Raw genomic sequence first — 18,559 nt, 5'->3', positions numbered from 1 at the left:
CAAGAAGTGTGTTTTCTTGGGAGTAAGTGATGAATCAAAGGCATACAGATTATATGATCCAGTTTCCAAGAAAATCATCATTAGCAAGGATGTGATTTTTCAAGAAGATGAATGCTGGAATTGGGGCAAAAGCAATGAAGAATGCAAATCAGATGTTTTAAAGTGGAACGATGATGGTGATGAGAATAACGTGGAAGAAGGAATAGAAAACAATGAAGAAGAAGGTAACATTGAAGGAGAAGGCAGTGATGTTGATACAAGAAACTCAAGTGAAACTGGTGTTTCTTCTAGTGAATCAACTGAAAATGATTCACCAATTTTGAATGAAGGGAGGGTAAGAGGACCACCATCTTGGGCAATAGACTATGTAACAGGTGAAGGTTTGTCAGATGAAGATGGTCTGAATGCTATGATAATGCTCACTGAAGATGACCCACTTACATTTGAACAAGCTGTCAAGAGTAAGAAGTGGAGGGATGCAATGATGGCAGAGATAGAGTCAATAGAAAAGAACAAGACTTGGGAGTTAACTATTCTACCGAAAGGGGTGAAGCCAATTGGAGTTAAGTGGGTTTTCAAAACCAAACTTAATGAGAAAGGAGAGGTAGACAAGTACAAAGCAAGGCTAGTGGCGAAGGGGTATGCACAACAATATGGAGTTAATTATACTGAAGTTTTTGCTCCAGTTGCTAGACTTGACACCATTCGATTAATACTTGCTTTGGCAACACAAAACAATTGGGATGTTTTTGAACTAGATGTAAAGAGTGCATTTCTTCACGGTGAACTCAATGAAGAAATCTTTGTGCAACAACCATTGGGATATGAGAAGAAAGGTGAAGAAGGCAAAGTTTACAAGCTAAGAAAGGCATTGTATGGCTTGAAGCAAGCACCAAGGGCGTGGTATAGCAAGATAGAGGCTTACTTTGTTCGAGAAGGCTTTGAAAGGTGTTTATGTGAACACACACTGTTCACAAAGTCGAAGGAAGTAGATAAAATTTTAATAGTAAGTCTTTATGTTGATGATTTAATATATACTGGAAATGATAAAAGTATGTATGATGATTTTAAGAATTCCATGATGTTGGAATTTGACATGACTGATTTGGGGAGGATGAGATATTTTCTCGGGATTGAAGTAATACAAAGTTTAGATGGGATTTTTGTGTGTCAAAGAAAGTATGCTCATGAAATTCTAGGAAGGTTTGGAATGGATAAAAGCAATCCAGTGAAGAATCCTATTGTTCCAGGCACGAAATTGTCAAAGGATGAAGCAGGAACCAAAGTTGATGAAACTTTGTTCAAACAGGTGGTTGGCAATCTGATGTACTTGACTGCAACTCGACCTGATTTGATGTATGGAGTGAGTCTTATTAGTAGATTCATGTCTTGCCCAACTGAATCTCATTGGCTTGCAGCAAAAAGAATATTAAGGTATTTGAAAGGTACAACTGAGCTTGGAATTTTCTACAAAAAGAATTGTTGCACAAATTTGGTGGCTTACACCGACAATGATTTTGCTGGTGATTTGGATGATCGTAGGAGCACTTCTGGCTTTGCATTCTTACTTGGTTCTGGAGCAGTTTCATGGTCTTCTAAAAAACAGCCTATAGTGACATTGTCTACTACTGAGGCTGAGTACATAGCCGCTGCGTTTTGTGCCTGTCAGTGTATTTGGTTGAGAAGAGTTTTAGAGAAACTTGGTCATAAGGAGGAAAATAGTACTTTGATTCAATGTGACAATAATTCTACTATACAGCTATCAAAGAATTCTGTTTTTCATGGCAGAAGCAAACATATTGATATAAGGTTTCATTTTCTTAGAGATTTGACCAGAGACAAAATTGTGGAGTTGAGTTACTGTAATTCTCAAGAACAAGTTGCAGACATAATGACAAAACCTCTCAAGTTAGAACAATTCTTGAAATTACGGAGTATGCTGGGAATGGTTGATGCATCAGTTATAAACTAAATGTTTGTTTTTCTTTTTAGTTTAAGGGAGGGAATGTTGATGTGAATAGAAGTTAATAGAAGTTAAGAAGTTAGTGGTAGTTTTTTGTAAATAGGAGTTATGTGAAGTAGTTATATGGAGTAGTTATGTGGAGTCATTTTAAATATATTGTAACTGCAGTAGTCTATATATTGTAACTTTGTAACGACAGTAGTTGTGTTTTGAAGATTAAGAAAAAGAGCATTCTCTCTAAAACTTGTATGTCATTGTTCTTTTTAACAGTGTCACGTAATCTCTTTCATTAATGATGATAAAAATTAATGAATGAATGAATTTATCAAAAAAATTTCACCAATAGACTAAAACTTAAATTTTCTTTTTTTATTTTTTCATAAATGAATTGATATGCTCTAGTACACATTCATACATAAAAATAATTATTTAGTGATACTTTAAAGACAGGTTAATTAGCTGTTCACACACCGTCCACTTTTAAAACCCCCATTTCCATTGCAGCAGCATAAAGAAGCATACTCAATCGAAGCAAAGCACCTAGTGAAAGTGAGACTCTGTTTGCATTGTGCCAAGACTTGAAAAAGACTCATTTCTTTCTCTTTCTTTATAAATTCTTGCGTTTCTTCTCTTTCTATTACTTCTCGAAATCGCAGCTCTTGCTTGTTCTTCCGCCAAGGGTTTTTGGGGTTTCAGCGAACGACGATGACAATCGAACCCATGGATTTGCTCCGCTCCTATCTCTCCCGGGTTCGGATCCCCGAACCCACCAATCGCATCTACAAGCACGAATGCTGCATTTCCTTCGACTCTCCGGTGATGTTTTTCTTCTTTCGTATAGTTCTAGAAATGATTAATTTTTGTTTGAACCAGCTTCGTGTCGTTCTTCCATTGTTCTAATTTGGTTTTTCTTCTTAGAATTCGAAGGCATTGAGTAATTTGTGGTTACCGCGCTGTTTGTTTTGTTAACTTTTGTTTATAATTTTAGGCATTAGGTTTTGTGATGATTATTATTGCATGGTTGCTGAGAAAACGTGGGATATTGATGAGAATATGCGAGTGGTTTTGCGGTTTTTCAGCATTGAGAGTTTAAGATATTAGTGTGAATGGTTTTGGATTCCTGAAATTGGAAATGGTGGATTTTTTAGTATGTTGCAATGTGTTTAGAGCTTCACAGTGCAGGAATTTGATTCTTGGTGCTGATTTTTTAATTTTTTTTATGAATTTTAGAGGTCAGAAGGTGGTTTGTTCATTGACATGTGCACTTTTCTTGCTTTTGGGAAAGATTTTGTTGGTTGGAATTATGAGAAGACTGGAAATCCTGTCTATTTGCATATAAAGCAGACAAAGAAGTTAGTTCCAGAAGACAGGCCTTCAAAGAAACCTACTCTCTTGGCTATAGGTATGTTAAATTTAAAATCACTTCATTCTTGGCTATATTTGTGATCATGCATCTCATGAGAAAACATTATGATGTGCTTTGTGACTTTTCTGTGTTCGTTTTCAATCTTTGTTCAGTTGTTAAGCACAACTTCTGTGTTTGTCACTTACATATCTTGTTTGTTACAAGCTGTAATCAATGTTTTAAATGGCATTCCGTTACACATAAATTGGGTGAAACAAAAAGGTTTTGTGGAGTGAAAAGAAATTTTGTATTTTGGCTGCAACAAAACGTTGTTGTGGCCACAACAAAGATTTGAAAATGCCATTTTGTCCAAGTTGGAGATTCTTTCTCCCAAAAAACTGCTTCAAACTTGTCTCCTTTTTCTGCCTCTCTGGAATTGACACCTTTGTAGTTCACAGCTTTGCCCTTCATCAAAATTCATGAGCATAGATCCACCATTCACCCACCAGGCCACCACTGTTTGCATCTTCCCAATCTCTGTTCATCAGCTATTTATGTGACTTTTGTGCTAGGAGGGAGGGGAAGAGTCATTTGTGTGTGTGTGACTTGGATGGTTGTGGTTGTATGTGGGGGTGGGAATTTGGGAACTAGGGGTTTGACTATGTGTGTGCGTGAATTTGGTGTGTCCATGTGGTTCTGGGTTGGGGGATATGGGTTGAATGGGTTGATCTCAGCATGTGTGTGTGTGGTGAGAGTGAGACATGTGGCTTTGTCTGGTGGGGATTGGGAAATATTAATTATATATTATTATGGATTAATAGGATTATATAATAAATTCATAATACACAAGTTTTAATATTATTGTGTTAAGGTGTGCACAATTCACACCACAAAAACCTCAATCTGCATTGCAAAATCCACAATACCCGTAATTGGGAAATCCCAAATGCAACCGTGACCGCAATTTAAAACCTTGGCTCTAACATTCTAGGTATAGATTGTGGAGTAATCAGTTTGGCAGTTTTGTGAAGGCTAAATCAATAAATCATTATTCTTTTCAATAATTTGAGTTTTTTTGACAATCAACTGTTCCTTTTATGGGTAACATAATTTTATCTATCTTATTAATTTCTAGGTGTTGATGGGGGATTTGATAACAATGAGCCTGAATATGAGGAAACACATAGTGTAGTTATATTACCTGAGTATGTTTCTCTTCCATTCCCTTCTGTGGAATTGCCAGAGAAGGTACTTATTCTCCTCTTTTTAGTTTTCTGTTTATTTCTCCCTTTTATTATTTAAAGAGAATATGCATGCTAATAGGAGTTTAGTTTAGTTATCTCATTTGTTAAAAATATTTTAGGTAAGGTTGGCAGTTGATGCAATCGTACTAGCTGAGGGTACTGAACGAAAGGAGCAACTTGCAGCTTGGACTGCTGATAAGAAAAAAGTTAGTTCCTATGCAACGAATTTACAACAGATTGACAATGGTGTTGTTATTCCGCCATCTGGGTGGAAATGTGCTAAATGTGACAAGGCAGACAATCTATGGCTAAACCTGACTGATGGAATGATTCTTTGTGAGAGGAAAAACTGGGATGGAACTGGTGGAAACAACCATGCTTTTGAGCATTACCAAGAGACAGGCTACCCTATTGCTGTAAAGCTTGGGACTATCACTGCTGATCTGGAAGCAGCAGGTGATGCCTTCTTGCTGAATATTGTGTTTTGACTTTTATATGTTCCGATTAACATTAATGGCTTACTTGTATGATTTGCAGTCTGTAATTGTGAAAGGAAACTATTATGCCCTTCTGATTATTTTTGGGTTACAATTTGCAAGGTCTTTCGTTCCTTTTTCAATTGTTATTTTTATAATGATCTGGTCAGATGATTATGATTTAGCTTTTGCTAAACTGTATCTTTTCCTGCTGTTCAAAATTCAAATACTGATTAAATACAAAGTTCATTATCAATTTTAATATCTCAAATTCCCAATGCTGAAGGAAGAGTATTTCCTTATGAAAAGTAAGGATAGGCAGTTTCTCTCATATTATTCAGGGTGGAAGGGATGGGGGATAAGTTAAAGTGGAACTGTTTTTTTAATAGTTTTAAGTTTGGATTCACCATACATTATGTGCAAAATTTTAAACCATTTTAAAGAACGATATCTTTTTTAACTTGTGTTTATTTGTCCATTTGATTGATCCCAAACACCATGTGATTTTTATCTGGTGAGGTATATGTAAAGAGAGAAGTGTGTACTTTGAAAGTTAGATGCCAACTTTCCACTTTTGCATTATGTCATGTTGAAAGAGATAAGTTACAAATTTATCATGATTTTATCAATTGAGGTTTAAAGGTGTCATTATTTAAGTACACTTCTCACACCGTGATGCTTTATTTCACACTAAACAAATCATTTCAACTATATATTCTAAATATGTTCTATGGAGTAGATGAACTTTTTCATTTTCCGTGGTGTGCTAATTATGGGTAATGTATTGTGGCAGCTCAGATGTTTACTCTTATCCAGACGATGAAAGTGTCTTGGATCCACAATTAGCACAGCATCTGGCATTTTTTGGCCTTGACTTTTCATCACTACGAAAGGTTAATTATTTATCTTGAAATGATACTTTTCACACACACAATCAAACTATATTAATTATTTGTCTTGAGAATAAACTTTTGTCTTGTTACTCCAACAGGCATGGCATAAGAGCGTACTTGCAATTAATTAAATTTAAATATCACTTGACTCTTAATATTTTAAAATGGTCCACTTTCTTATATTCAGACTGAAATGACAACTGCTGAAAGAGAACTTGATCACAATACAAATTTTGATTGGAATCGAATCCAAGAAAGTGGACAAGAAGTAGATCCAATTTTTGGACCTGGATATACAGGATTGGTCAATATTGGAAACAGGTAGATTTGGTCCCTACTAATTGCTGCTTATTATAAAATACTAGTTTGACACTCTTGTATTTCATTTGTTTTCTTCCAGTTGTTACATGGCAGCAACTATTCAAGTTGTGTTTTCAACAAGATCCTTCACATCACGGTCTGTTCAGGTCTCTTATTTTCTTGCAACTGTTGGAACTCTGTTTGCATTTACTTCAATTTCTGTAATTTCATTCTTAGGTACTATTTGAACCAAAGTCTAAAGAAGGCATTTGAGATGTCTCCTGCTGATCCCACTGTAGACCTAAATATGCAGCTGTAAGTGCATGTTTGGATTAGCTTATTTTGTGTTTACAAAAGCTTATAATCAAAATCATAGAACTTTGGTCTAAAATGCCTTTTGGATATATAAATTAACAAACTATCATGTGCTAAGTAGCTATGTATTTAAAGGATAAGAAATATTATAATAAAATAAATAATAGTAGTAATAAAAAATATATAAACTAAATAATAATTCTACTATTATTATTTACTAAAGATGGATTTGATAGGTTATTTGTGTAAATAATCCCATGTGTATACGAGTACTTAAGTTATAGAAGAACTTCCTGCTTCCTCCATGGAAGAAATTGTTTCTGAAAGGAGGTAGTTCAAGGAAGAGACCCTTTTAATTATAGTTTAAAGAAGTTTAATTATAGTTTCATTTATTGACAGAACAAAATTGGCTCACGGCATACTTTCTGGTAAATATTCTGTTCCGGCATTTGAGGTATGCCCTCCTAACTCAGTAAACTTCATTTGAAATTTTGTTTAGAGTCTTTGCTAATTTATATGTTACCTTTGTCTGGCATCCAGAATGACGAAAAAGAAAACGTTGCTACTTCAACTAGAACTGCTGTAAGCTTTCTGGCACTTTGGTGTTTAAAAATTTAAATTCTTACTCTATGTTTACCTCAATGATTACTGAATTTCATAAATTGATCAAGTACTTATTTGTTTGTTTCTTCCTTTCCCCCCCCCCCCCCCCCCTCCCCTCCCTCTTCAGATTTAGATGCTTGACTAGCTTTTTTGTGATGAACTTTAATTAGGATGGGGTTGAATGTGTTGCTGCTATGTCTTTTGGTTGAAGTCTTAGTTAGAAATGAAATATTCATGTTATTCAATGTTTTTACATATCCTCTTTCTTGTTGTTTCTTATCTTGATGCATTTTCTTTGCTCATTTTTTCTGTCTGCCCATGTCCACTTTCTTCAAACATTAGAAACAAGAAGGGATACGTCCACATATGTTTAAATCTGTAATAGCTGCCAGCCATCCTGAATTTTCATCTACGCAGCAACAGGTATGTTTAGCAACTTTTTTTTTTTTCCCATGTCCATGCATTAACGATATATAAGAATCATTTAATTTTTTGCAGTTTTATAATTTAATGTCAATAGTTATTTATGAATTTAAGTTGAAAGCAAACATAAGTGGCCATTTGATTGTGAATTATGTTTTTATTTATTGTTTTCACTATTAATTACAAAATGTCATAATACTCTTAATTTTACTATTAAATTATAGCTGCAGTCTTACTCTTAAATATTAATACTTAGTTTTCATCATTTGAAGTCTATGTTCAAGGCCCATGAGCAACATTATCTTTGTCATAGGACTCAACAATTTAATACAGCTTAGTTGATTTTTCTTTCTTTTTTTAATAAATATAGGCCATATGCTTATTTGGCTTTTAAGAAGTCTGATGTAGATAATGTATAAGCAGAAGGTGTTTATTGTATAAGCATAAGGTGTTGTGATTCTTCAAAATGTACTGCTTTCCTTTCTTTAATATACAATATATGTATATTGTTCTGCTTAAAGTCGTGTTACTTTGCTATCCTTAGTTTTAACTGCTTGATTCCAATTTGATGTTAGGATGCTTTAGAATTTTTCCTACATTTTCTTGATCAAGTTGAGCGAGCTAATACTGGGAAAACTGAACTGGATCCATCGAGGAGTTTCAAATTTGGTATTGAAGATAGAATTTTGTGTTCATCTGGAAAAGTTACATATAATAGAAGGAATGACTACATTCTTTCCCTCAATATCCCATTACATGAGGCAACTAATGAAGGTGAGTATTTATGTCACTAGCCTTTCCCTATTTGAGAATTAAAATGTCTTCGGGATCTCAAATCTAGTACTTGTTTTGTTTGATAAATTTCAGAAGAATTAGAATCCTTTCACAAACTGAAAGCAGAGAAACTTGCAGAAGGAAAGGAAATGTAAGTTAAGATGCTCAGGAATCTTATTATTTCATTCATATGTTTCTATGGATGCTTCTGACCATATTTATTCTGATAGAAATGCCAATGAGATTGTGCGCCCAAGGGTACCTTTAGAAACTTGCCTTGTGAACTTCTCAGCTCCTGAGGAGATACAAGATTTTTACAGTACTGCTTTGAAGGCAAAGACAACAGCACTGAAGTAAGCATTTTGAAGTTTCTAAATATATTATATTGCAGTGCCATGCTTACTGTACCAGATAGAAGTTACATAAGCTATATAATGGATTTTCTTTAGTTTCATGAATGGTTTACGAAAGTCATTGACTTTGTTGAGTGGATGACAATCACATTTGTTTAGGCATTATTTGGCCAAGATAATATAGTTATAACCTTATTGCTGAAACAACATTTATTCCGTAGGACTGCAGGTCTGACCTCATTTCCTGATTACCTGGTGTTACATATGCGGAGGTTTGTTATGGAGGCAGGACGGGAACCTAAAAAGCTTGGTATGTTTTGTCTTTATATGCCTATTAATGTTAAAAAGTATTATATTTTAAAGATTTTTCTGATCTATATATTTTGTTAAGCATTTTTCTTCTTTCAGATGTGCACATTGATGTTCCTGATATCATAGATATCAGTCACATGCGCAGCAAAGGTCAGCAGTCTGGGGAAGAGCTATTACCTGATGGTGGTATGTGAGAAGTTCTCTGTTCAAGTGATATCTTATAGTTTCAAATAGAGAATAGCTGATAATTTGTTACAGAGAAATCAGATGTACAAAAATTGTCAGAACTCAACCAAATTTATTGTGCTCACATTTGTCAATTTTGTTTTTATATGTTTAAGGTCCCTCTGCCATATCACTTGTGGAATGTGATTGGAAGAGATTGAGTTTATGGCTTACTATGATATAATATCATTTCCCATTGCTGATGATTCACGTATGCTTTCAGTCCACTAAATTAGCCTTTTAATACTCTTTTTTAATCTGTCTTAAACCGAACCTGTTCATTTCTTATGACTTGCATTAATATAGAAGAATATAGTTGGTCTGTCATTTTGTCTCAACAGAAATTTTATCTTAAGTAAATACATGTGATGAATCTGATTATACAACCTTGGTTAACTTGCAAATTTTGCTCCTTATCTATTTTTCAACTTAGTCTTATAAAAAGTGGTGCCTTTTCATTTAAATAGCCAATAACTATTTTAACTGAACTAAATCTGAAAATTATCAAATCTTGGCATTAATTATTTGTGATTTGCAGTTCCTGGAGAGCAAGATTCTAACAAAATTTCGGCCAACGAAGAAATTGTTGCCCAGCTGGTTTCCATGGGCTTTAACCATCTCCATTGTCAGAAAGCTGCTATAAATACATCAAATGTTGGAGTAGAAGAGGCAATGAATTGGTTGTTATCTCACATGGATGATCCAGGTACCTGTCATTTTTTTTATGTAAAACATATTTGAAAGTTACCTGGTAATCCAGGACATAATGCTGTATAAATTTGTTTTACGTAGACATTGACAATCCTATTTCCAAAGGCCATGGCTCTGAGACAATTGTTGACCAATCAAAAGTTGATATTCTAATTTCTTTTGGATTTGAAGAAGAAATTGCTAGGAATGCTCTGAAGGCATCGGTAATTTCTTTTTTTATTTTCCCCTCTCCCTTGTGACTGTAGGATTAGGATTTTGATAAATTGTGCCACAATGTTTGACTGTACAAATGGAAATCACTGTTCTGTAGGGTGGTGACATTGAGAAAGCAACAGATTGGATATTTAACAATCCTGATGCATCAGTCTCCAGTATGGATGCTTCCCCATCAAACGCTGAATCCACTACCAATGATGTTAACCTACCTGATGGAGGAGGGAGTAAGTAGCTTTCACTTTATGACGTACCTTGTTGTGGGTTTTATTGATCCTTAATTAAAAAAAGGGGAAAAGGATGGTAATTATTGTGAATCACGATCATTTGATTCTTCTACTTCCCCTTTCACCACCCCTGGAAAGTTTGATCTGGCTAATCTGATGTCTAGCATGTATAAAATTTAGTAAAAAGAAATGATTTAATTATTGTTTTAGTCCTTTAATCTGGGAGTCTTGTTTTTTTAGTTTCTTAAAATTAAATTTTCTTTTCCTAGTCCTTGAAATTTAAAAATTTCTCTTTTTAGTCCGTCCAAAAAAGGGGAAAAAGATGGTAATTATTGTGAAACATGATCATTTGATTCTTCTACTTCCCCTTTCACCACACCTGGAAAGTTTGATCTGGCTAATCTTGTTTGTGTTGCCAACATTTTTCCTTCCATCAGTTCCATGCTCTACTTCTAAGTGATAACATTTCCTTCCTGGGGTTAATCTAAGTTTTTGTTGGGTTGGGTGGTAGGGTGTTAAAAAAAATTGTTTCATCTTGTTTCTATTAATTTAACAGTCTGATTTTATTTTTAACCTTTGGCATTCCAGAATATCGACTTATGGGGATTTTGAGCCACAGTGGAACCTCTTTGCAGTGTGGTCACTATGTTGCTCACATTTTAAAAGATGGAAGATGGGCAATTTTCAACGACAACAAGGTCGGGGCATCCATTGATCCTCCAAAGGAAATGGGCTATCTTTATTTCTTCGAGAGGCTTTGATTGGTTTTAGGCGCTGAACAAGGTGAATATTTCAACCATTAAGAGGCGCACGGGTCGTTTTTGAATGGCGTTAACATGCCACCTACTTGGTGATATTTATATATGTTACCCTTTTCTTGGTGGCATGGTAAACAATCCTCTAGTTGGCCGAATCTTCTTTTCTTGGTTCTCAGCTGTATTGAAGCATTTTGGAACTTTACATTGCATTCATCTTCTATAAATTGCATGTTTAGGAATTCAAATAACAATGGAGCAATGGATGGTCAGTTCTAGGAATTCAAATAACTATACAACGAATGATCTGTTTTAGTGAATATTTATACAACTTCATTTTTCTGATGTCTAAAACTGGCTTTTTTGAAAAGTTTGTTACAACTTTGGTTCGTATTTGCCTTTTCCACAAAAGCATAAATTCTTTCTTTGGCAGCTAATACCCAAAAAAATGTTCTATTTGAGTGCAGTAATCCACGTTATTTAAAGACTTGAACCAAAAAAAGAATTTATTCTAATGTTTCCAACATTTGAAAATATAGCTTGATTAGTCATTACATGAAAATATTCCTTGGAGAATAGTCAAAACAGAAGAAAAATATAGGGAAAAAAATCATTAAAAATACCCCACTCTAAATGTATTTGCTACACACTAGGAAAAAATATTTCATATTTTAGCGAGGCAAGTAACAGTTTTAGTTTTATCTTAGAGCCCTAAATCTTTGTTTTTAACAAGGCCCAAGTCCAGTAGCATCAAATATTGAGGCGTTTTCTTCCTGCACCATCCTTTTTCTTTACACCCAGAAGACTTTCAATAATTCCAACATTATTCTTCGGTAAAGCTCAGTGAATTCATAATAATTTTACGGATTTGCAATTTATATGAGCTTTGAATTCACAATCCATATGGGTTCATACACACTAAAAGAAAAAATATTTCATATTTTAGGGAGGTTTTTAGTTTTATCTTAGAGCCCTAAATTTTTGGTTTTAACAAGGCCCAAGTCCAGTAGCATCAAATATTGAGGTGTTTTCTTTCTGCACCCATCCTTTTTCTTCTACACCCAGCAAATTTTTGACAATTCCAACATTGTCCTTCTGTAAAATTCATACGGATTGCGGATTTTTTTTAACTTTTTAAAAAAAATATTTTACCAATCAATTTAAAAACTAATGGTACATGTAAAACTTAAACCTGTGACCCCGCGCTATTACAATAGTCTAACTAATTGAGATAATATGTCAATTATGTTATAAAATAATTAATGTCACTCTATATAATACTAAAATTTTCAATGTACATTTAATACAAATATAAGTTTACATAATAAATTTTATAATAATTAATTTTGATCTAATAGTATATTTTTTATGTATATAAATTTTAAATAAAAATCATAGGTTTAATAATGTATTATATATATAATTTAAATAAAAATCATAGGTTTGATAAAAATTTATATATGTAAAAAAAAATACATGATTAGATCAAAATTAATTGCTACAAAATTTATTATGTAAACTTATATATGTATTAAATATGCATTAAAAATTTTAGTGTTATATATAGCGACATTAATTATTTTATAGCATAATTGGTCTATTAGCTCAATTGGTTAGAGTATTGTACCAATAACCTGAAAGTCACATATTTGAGTCTTGCATGAGCCATTAATTTTAAATTAATTCACAAAACATATTTTAAATTTTTTTAAAAAAATTCAAAATTTTTTAAAAAAATTCACAATCTGTGTGGACCCATACGGATTCGTAAGGATATTACGGATTCGCAATCCATATGAGCTTTACAAAAAGATAATGTTGGGATTGTCGAAAATCTACTGGATATTGAAGAAAAAGGATGGGTGCAAGAAGGAAATGCCGAATATTGGTCTATGTAGCTGAACCCACCAAGTGGTCTGGCTATTGTGTACGTCTCAAAATGGAAAAGGGAGTTGCTACGTGCACCCAGCATTATTGCTGGGGCACCCAGCAAACAGTGAAGTGGCAAAATTGCCCTTCAATAATTCTTCTTCCGGAAGAAGTATTTCCGTAAACTTTTCGGAACAAGCTTTTCCGGAAAGTTTCCGGAAAAAGACTTCTTCCGGAAAAAGAATTTGGGAATTCCGGAAGTACTCACAAACTTCGTCCGGAAGATCGTCATCTGGAAGTTTCCGGAAGAAGGTTCTTCCGGAAGTTTCCGGAAGAACCTTCTTCCGGAACTGAACTTTTTTTTAAAAAAAATTATTTGATAATATAATTTACTTTTAATGGATAAACTAAATTATAAAATAATTAATATTATTATACATAAATAATTAAATAATTAGTGAACGTATGTAACGAAATAAGAATTTTCATTTTATAATAATAAGTAAAAATAAAATAATATTTAATGCGTATGTAATGACGATTTTGCCCTTGTGTAATTTTCTTTAAATTAACGCGTAAACGCTTCTTTCTACTGCGCTTTCGCTTTCTTCGCTTCTTTTTACTGCCTTTCGCTTTCTTCTGCTTTGTTTCTTCCGGTTGCTTTGTTTCTTCCGGTTGCGCTTTCGCTATTTTGGTGGTGGTCCCGTGAAGTATTTAGAGATTCGGTGGTCCCGTGTTCGGTATTTGAAGTTTTGTTAGTGGCTGTTCTTCCTATTTTGTCGGAGGTACGCTTTTATGGGTATTTTTTTTCTTTTCCGGCTACTTTTTAGAGAAGAAAAGTAGTAAAAAAAATGTGTATCCGGAAGAAATTTTAGGCACTGACGCCTTTTCCGGATGAAGTGTTGCCAGAAAACACTTTCGGAAGACCTTCTTCCGGAAGTTACTGAGGCCTATTCCGGAAGAAGTGGTTCCGGAAGTGTCTTCCGGAAGCACTTCTTCCGGAATGGGCCTCAGTAACATCCGGAAGAACGTCTTCCGGAAGTTTCTGAGGCCTATTCCGGAAGAAGTGTTTCCGGAAGTGTTTTCCGGAAGCACTTCTTCCGGAATAGGCCTCAGTAACTTCCGGAAGAAGGTCTTCCGGAATGTTAAATTATTAGATTTTTTTTATTTATGTTTTATAATTTATATATATATATTTGTTTAATAATGGATTATTTGTTTAATTAGGTATAATGGTATATATTGTGGACATTAAAATTTATAACAATAAAATTCATTTAATAATTTTTTTGTTTTATAATGATATATATATATATATATATTTCTGTTTTATAATTTTTTGTATTTCTGTTTTATATATGTTGTGGATAATTTAATTAGGTATAATGGTATAATATTAAATGATTTAGGTAACTTAAATGTATAATGGTACAAAAATGTTTTATTAGTTGTTTATTATAGTGATAAGTTTAGTTTAAGTAAATAATGTAGTTATAAATTTAGAATATAGTGATAATTTTAATATAGTCGTGTATGATGCATATGTCCTATTAATATGTTTGTTATTTAAGGTGTAGTAAATTTTTGGATGTGGTTATATGATAATTTGAATGTACTTGTGTATGATGCATATGTCCTTAAGATGGACGAAGATCAATGGAGGTATGACTTTGCGATGTCACAAGAAGTTCATATGGATTATGATTATGATAATCAAGAAGAATGTGGAGTGAATGAACCACATGTCGATTGTTCAAATGCTTTTAATACATCTCAGGTAATCATAGATAATTTGAGTCATTGGTTGAATTGATGGTTTGTATGAAAATTAATGTGTTAGGGTTGCGTTGTAGGTATTCGCTACTCGAGATGATGTTTTGCAATGGGCTCGAACAGTTGCCCATGAAAATGGATTTGTTGCAGTGATTATGAGATCTGACACAGAGACCGGTAGCAGAGGAAGAAGTTCATTTGTGTTAATTGGGTGTGAAAGGAGTGGTACGTACAAGTGTAGAAATAAAGAATTCGTTAGAAAAGACACCGGGAGTAGGAAATGTGGTTGTCCCTTCAGGCTTCGTGGGAAACCAGTGCGTGGAGGGGAAGGTTGGATGGTGAAGTTGATCTGTGGGATTCATAATCATGAATTGGCGAAGTCCTTAGTTGGACATCCATACGCCGGGCGATTGACTAAGGAAGAAAAGAAAATTATTGCTGATATGACAAAGTCGATGGTGAAACCGAAAAACATCTTGCTAACGTTGAAGGAACACAATGCCGACAGTTACACCACGATAAAGCAAATTTACAATGCAAGAAGTGCATATCGTTCTTCAATAAGAGGAGCTGATACCGAAATGCAGCATCTGATGAAGCTTCTCGAACGTGATCAATACATTCATTGGCATAGATTGAAGGATGAAGTTGTGGTGCGTGATCTGTTTTGGTGTCACCCAGATGCAGTAAAGTTATGCAATGCATGTCATCTGGTGTTTTTTATAGACAGTACCTACAAAACAAACAGGTACAGACTCCCACTACTTGACTTTGTTGGAGTGACACCAACGGCGATGACATTCTCTGCTGGGTTTGCATATCTGGAGGCTGAGCGTGTTAATAATATTGTATGGGCTTTGGAACGATTTCGAGGCCTATTTTTAAGACACGATCGCCTCCCTCTTGTTATTGTCACTGACAGAGACCTAGCACTGATGAATGCAGTGAAAACTGTGTTTCCCGAGTCTACTAATTTGTTGTGCAGGTTTCATATCGATAAGAATGTGAAGGCGAAGTGCAAATCTTTAATCGGGGAAAAAATGCGTGGGACTATGTAATGGATAACTGGGGTACTTTGGTTGATTGTCCGTCCGAATACGAGTTCCATGAGTCATATCAGAAGTTTCAAGTTGCTTGTTCGCCTTGGCCGATGTTCGTTGACTATGTTAACGACACATGGATTATCCCCCACAAGGAAAAATTTATTACAGCATGGACGAATAAGGTCATGCACCTAGGCAACACAACAACAAACAGGTATTAACAACTGATTTTATTTGTTAGTAACGATTAATATTAAATGGTATTTAATTGTTGTATATTTTCATGTTTGTTGTGTATTTTAAATGTAGGGTTGAATCAGCTCATTGGGCTCTCAAAAGAGTACTACAAAATAGCGTTGGAGACCTATGTAGTGTTTGGGATGCCATGAACAACATGATCACGCTGCAACACGTCGAAATTAAAGCATCCTTTGAAACCAGTACGCATGTGGTTGGCCATGTATATAAAAAAACCTTATACAAGAGGCTTCTTGGGATGGTTTCGAGGGATGCTTTAAATCAGATTGCTTCTGAGATTGACCGTCTACGTTATCTCGGCAATAATCTCTCTTCTTGTGGTTGTGTGATGAGAAGCACGCACGGGCTTCCTTGTGCATGTGAGCTTTCTAGGTATACTGCTAGCAGCATCCCATTGGAGTCAGTCCTTCTTTTTTGGAGGAGACTTTGCTTTTCAGACCAAGGGTTATGTGAGACGGAAGTCACCATCAAGGAAGAAATAGAGGTCATATCTAAAAGGTTTGATGAACTTGATGTGGCTGGCAAAGTAAATCTGAAGAGTAAACTTCGAGAAATCGCATACCCTGATCATAACTCTATGTGCCCTCCTCCATCAAAGGTGAACACTAAAGGTGCACCGAAGAAACCGATGAAAAGAAGTCAAACATCCACAAAGCGTGATCCGTCTTACTGGGAGTATGTTGATGCTTTTCATTCTGTTCAAAGCAGCAACTCTCCAGTGAAACGAAGTGCATCATGTTCTCAACCGCGTCAGCCAACAAGGATCATCCCGATGTTGGATCAATTTGCGTCATTCTTTCAAGGTTTCATTCGTGACGTTGTGGATGTGAAAGCGGACGGTAACTGTGGATATCGGTCCATTGGCGCTTTATTAGGTATGGGGGAAGATTCGTGGCCGTTAGTGCGTAATGAATTGCTTAAAGAACTTGGCAGGTGGTCGCATGAGTACATGAACCTCTTCGGTGGCACAGAGAGATTTGAACAATTAAAGTTGTCCCTACTTGTTGATGGATTTTCAAAGGTATGTTTTTAGGTTAATTTTTTTTAATAACAATGTTTAAATTACTTACATGTGTATGTTTGGTTCATTCAGGTTAGTGTGGACAAGTGGATGGATATAACAGACATGGGATATGTGATTGCTTCACGGTATAACGTAATCCTTGTATCGTTGTCCCAACAACAAAGCATGACATTTTTCCCTCTTAGAAGTCAACCACCACCTGACTCTTCTGGCCACCGCATCATATGTGTCGGTCACGTGTTTGGAAATCATTTTGTTCAGGTACATTGAATATAGTTAGTGTAACAATTATGCAATGACTTCGCTTGTTCGTTTGGCACGGTCAGCGCATGATATAATGTTTGTTCATGTACAACAGGTTTATTTGAAAGACCATTGTCCGTTGCCGCCCCCAGCGCTGTTGTGGTCAACCAATTGTTATTCTCAGGCAAAGCAATGGGCAATTCCATATATTAGTAGAATGCAGGAATACACAAGCTTGATGTCATTCAAAACACACTATGTAGACCTAAATGAAGACTAAACATTCATTGTTTATTTATTTGTATTCATTATGCGATATAATTCGTTGTAAACCGTCACTAACCAATTAATATTATCAACTACTCGTTTGGTTAAGCAAGGAAATTGTTGGTCCAACAAAAATCATTTACGCGTACAGCATACATCATTGTCATAATTGACAACACATAATGACATGCATGCGTGTTACAGTTTGAGCGTGACAACACATTGGTTGACTTCAGTACACATTTTGAAACTAGCAGTCGCTCAACAACACATTGGTTGACTTGACTACACATTAGCGACAACACATTGGCTGACTTGACTACACATTTACGCGTGTCTATTTTTTTGTAAACAAAGTTAAACAAAGGCTCGGTCACAACCATCTAGATATATGGCAGACTAGGCTACTAAATCACACATTATCTTGCTTTCAAATAATCTCCCAACTGATACACAAACTATGGCATTTCTAGGAGAAACTAGCAGTCAGACGATTGTCAACTCAAGGTTGGCTTTCATTTATCCAAATGGATCGATTATTCACAATGATACTGGGGTTTACTTCCAAACTTCAACTCCGGTGCCCATTCGAGTACCAAATAGGTGTGATTTTGCAAGCCTAAAAACCATAATACACAATACCCTTCAGCTATCCGACAAACAATTTTTGGATGAAATTCACTACCGGAAGCCATTCACCGATACAGGTAACCAAATTCGCTTTGAGTGTATCAAATTGATAAATGATGACGATGTCAACACAATGTTAATGTGTAATGATCAATTTTCTTGTGTTGGTCCGATTGAGTTATTATGCACCGTTGGAAGAACACCAGATGGAATAATAAACTTACTTGAACGCACTATGCCTCGTATTCATGACGCGATCCTGTATTACAACGGCAAATGGAACATGCCACCGCAGAACAAATTTGTTGGTTGCGCGTTCA

At 35.0% G+C, this 18,559-nt stretch overlaps 1 protein-coding gene across 2 annotated transcripts; it reads left to right on the top strand.

Annotated features, from left to right (window-relative positions):
• The first annotated feature begins 2,437 nt into the window (after nucleotides 1–2,437).
• LOC114416941 (ubiquitin carboxyl-terminal hydrolase 14-like) lies at nucleotides 2,438–11,486 on the top strand. Of its 2 annotated transcripts, XM_028381986.1 has the most exons (21): nucleotides 2,440–2,512; nucleotides 2,620–2,779; nucleotides 3,194–3,365; nucleotides 4,444–4,556; nucleotides 4,672–5,008; nucleotides 5,827–5,921; nucleotides 6,109–6,242; nucleotides 6,322–6,378; nucleotides 6,459–6,536; nucleotides 6,936–6,990; nucleotides 7,077–7,118; nucleotides 7,482–7,562; nucleotides 8,138–8,336; nucleotides 8,430–8,487; nucleotides 8,567–8,689; nucleotides 8,911–8,999; nucleotides 9,098–9,187; nucleotides 9,765–9,932; nucleotides 10,019–10,140; nucleotides 10,248–10,377; nucleotides 10,966–11,486. In XM_028381986.1, exons 2-21 carry the CDS (start codon nucleotides 2,669–2,671, stop codon nucleotides 11,136–11,138), a joined length of 2,427 nt encoding a protein of 808 aa, XP_028237787.1. In that variant the 5' UTR covers nucleotides 2,440–2,512; nucleotides 2,620–2,668; the 3' UTR covers nucleotides 11,139–11,486. The 2 variants fall into 2 exon arrangements, with proteins under 2 accessions (XP_028237786.1, XP_028237787.1); XM_028381985.1 differs by having other exon boundaries at nucleotides 2,438–2,779.
• The last annotated feature ends 7,073 nt before the right edge of the window (nucleotides 11,487–18,559 follow it).

Source organism: Glycine soja, chromosome 6, assembly GCF_004193775.1.
Source record: "Glycine soja cultivar W05 chromosome 6, ASM419377v2, whole genome shotgun sequence".
Lineage (NCBI taxonomy): Eukaryota > Viridiplantae > Streptophyta > Magnoliopsida > Fabales > Fabaceae > Glycine > Glycine soja.
Note: the sequence above shows the minus strand (reverse complement) of the source record. Positions and strands in the feature narration are given on the sequence as shown.

Coding starts and splice junctions, on each gene's coding strand:
- LOC114416941 (XM_028381985.1), top strand. CDS start 2,669: ATGACAATCGAACCCATGGATTTGCTCCGCTCCTATCTCTCCCGGGTT. Junction 10,141..10,247: donor GGAATGCTCTGAAGGCATCG/GTAATTTCTTTT, acceptor ACTGTTCTGTAG/GGTGGTGACATTGAGAAAGC. Junction 10,378..10,965: donor CCTACCTGATGGAGGAGGGA/GTAAGTAGCTTT, acceptor TTGGCATTCCAG/AATATCGACTTATGGGGATT.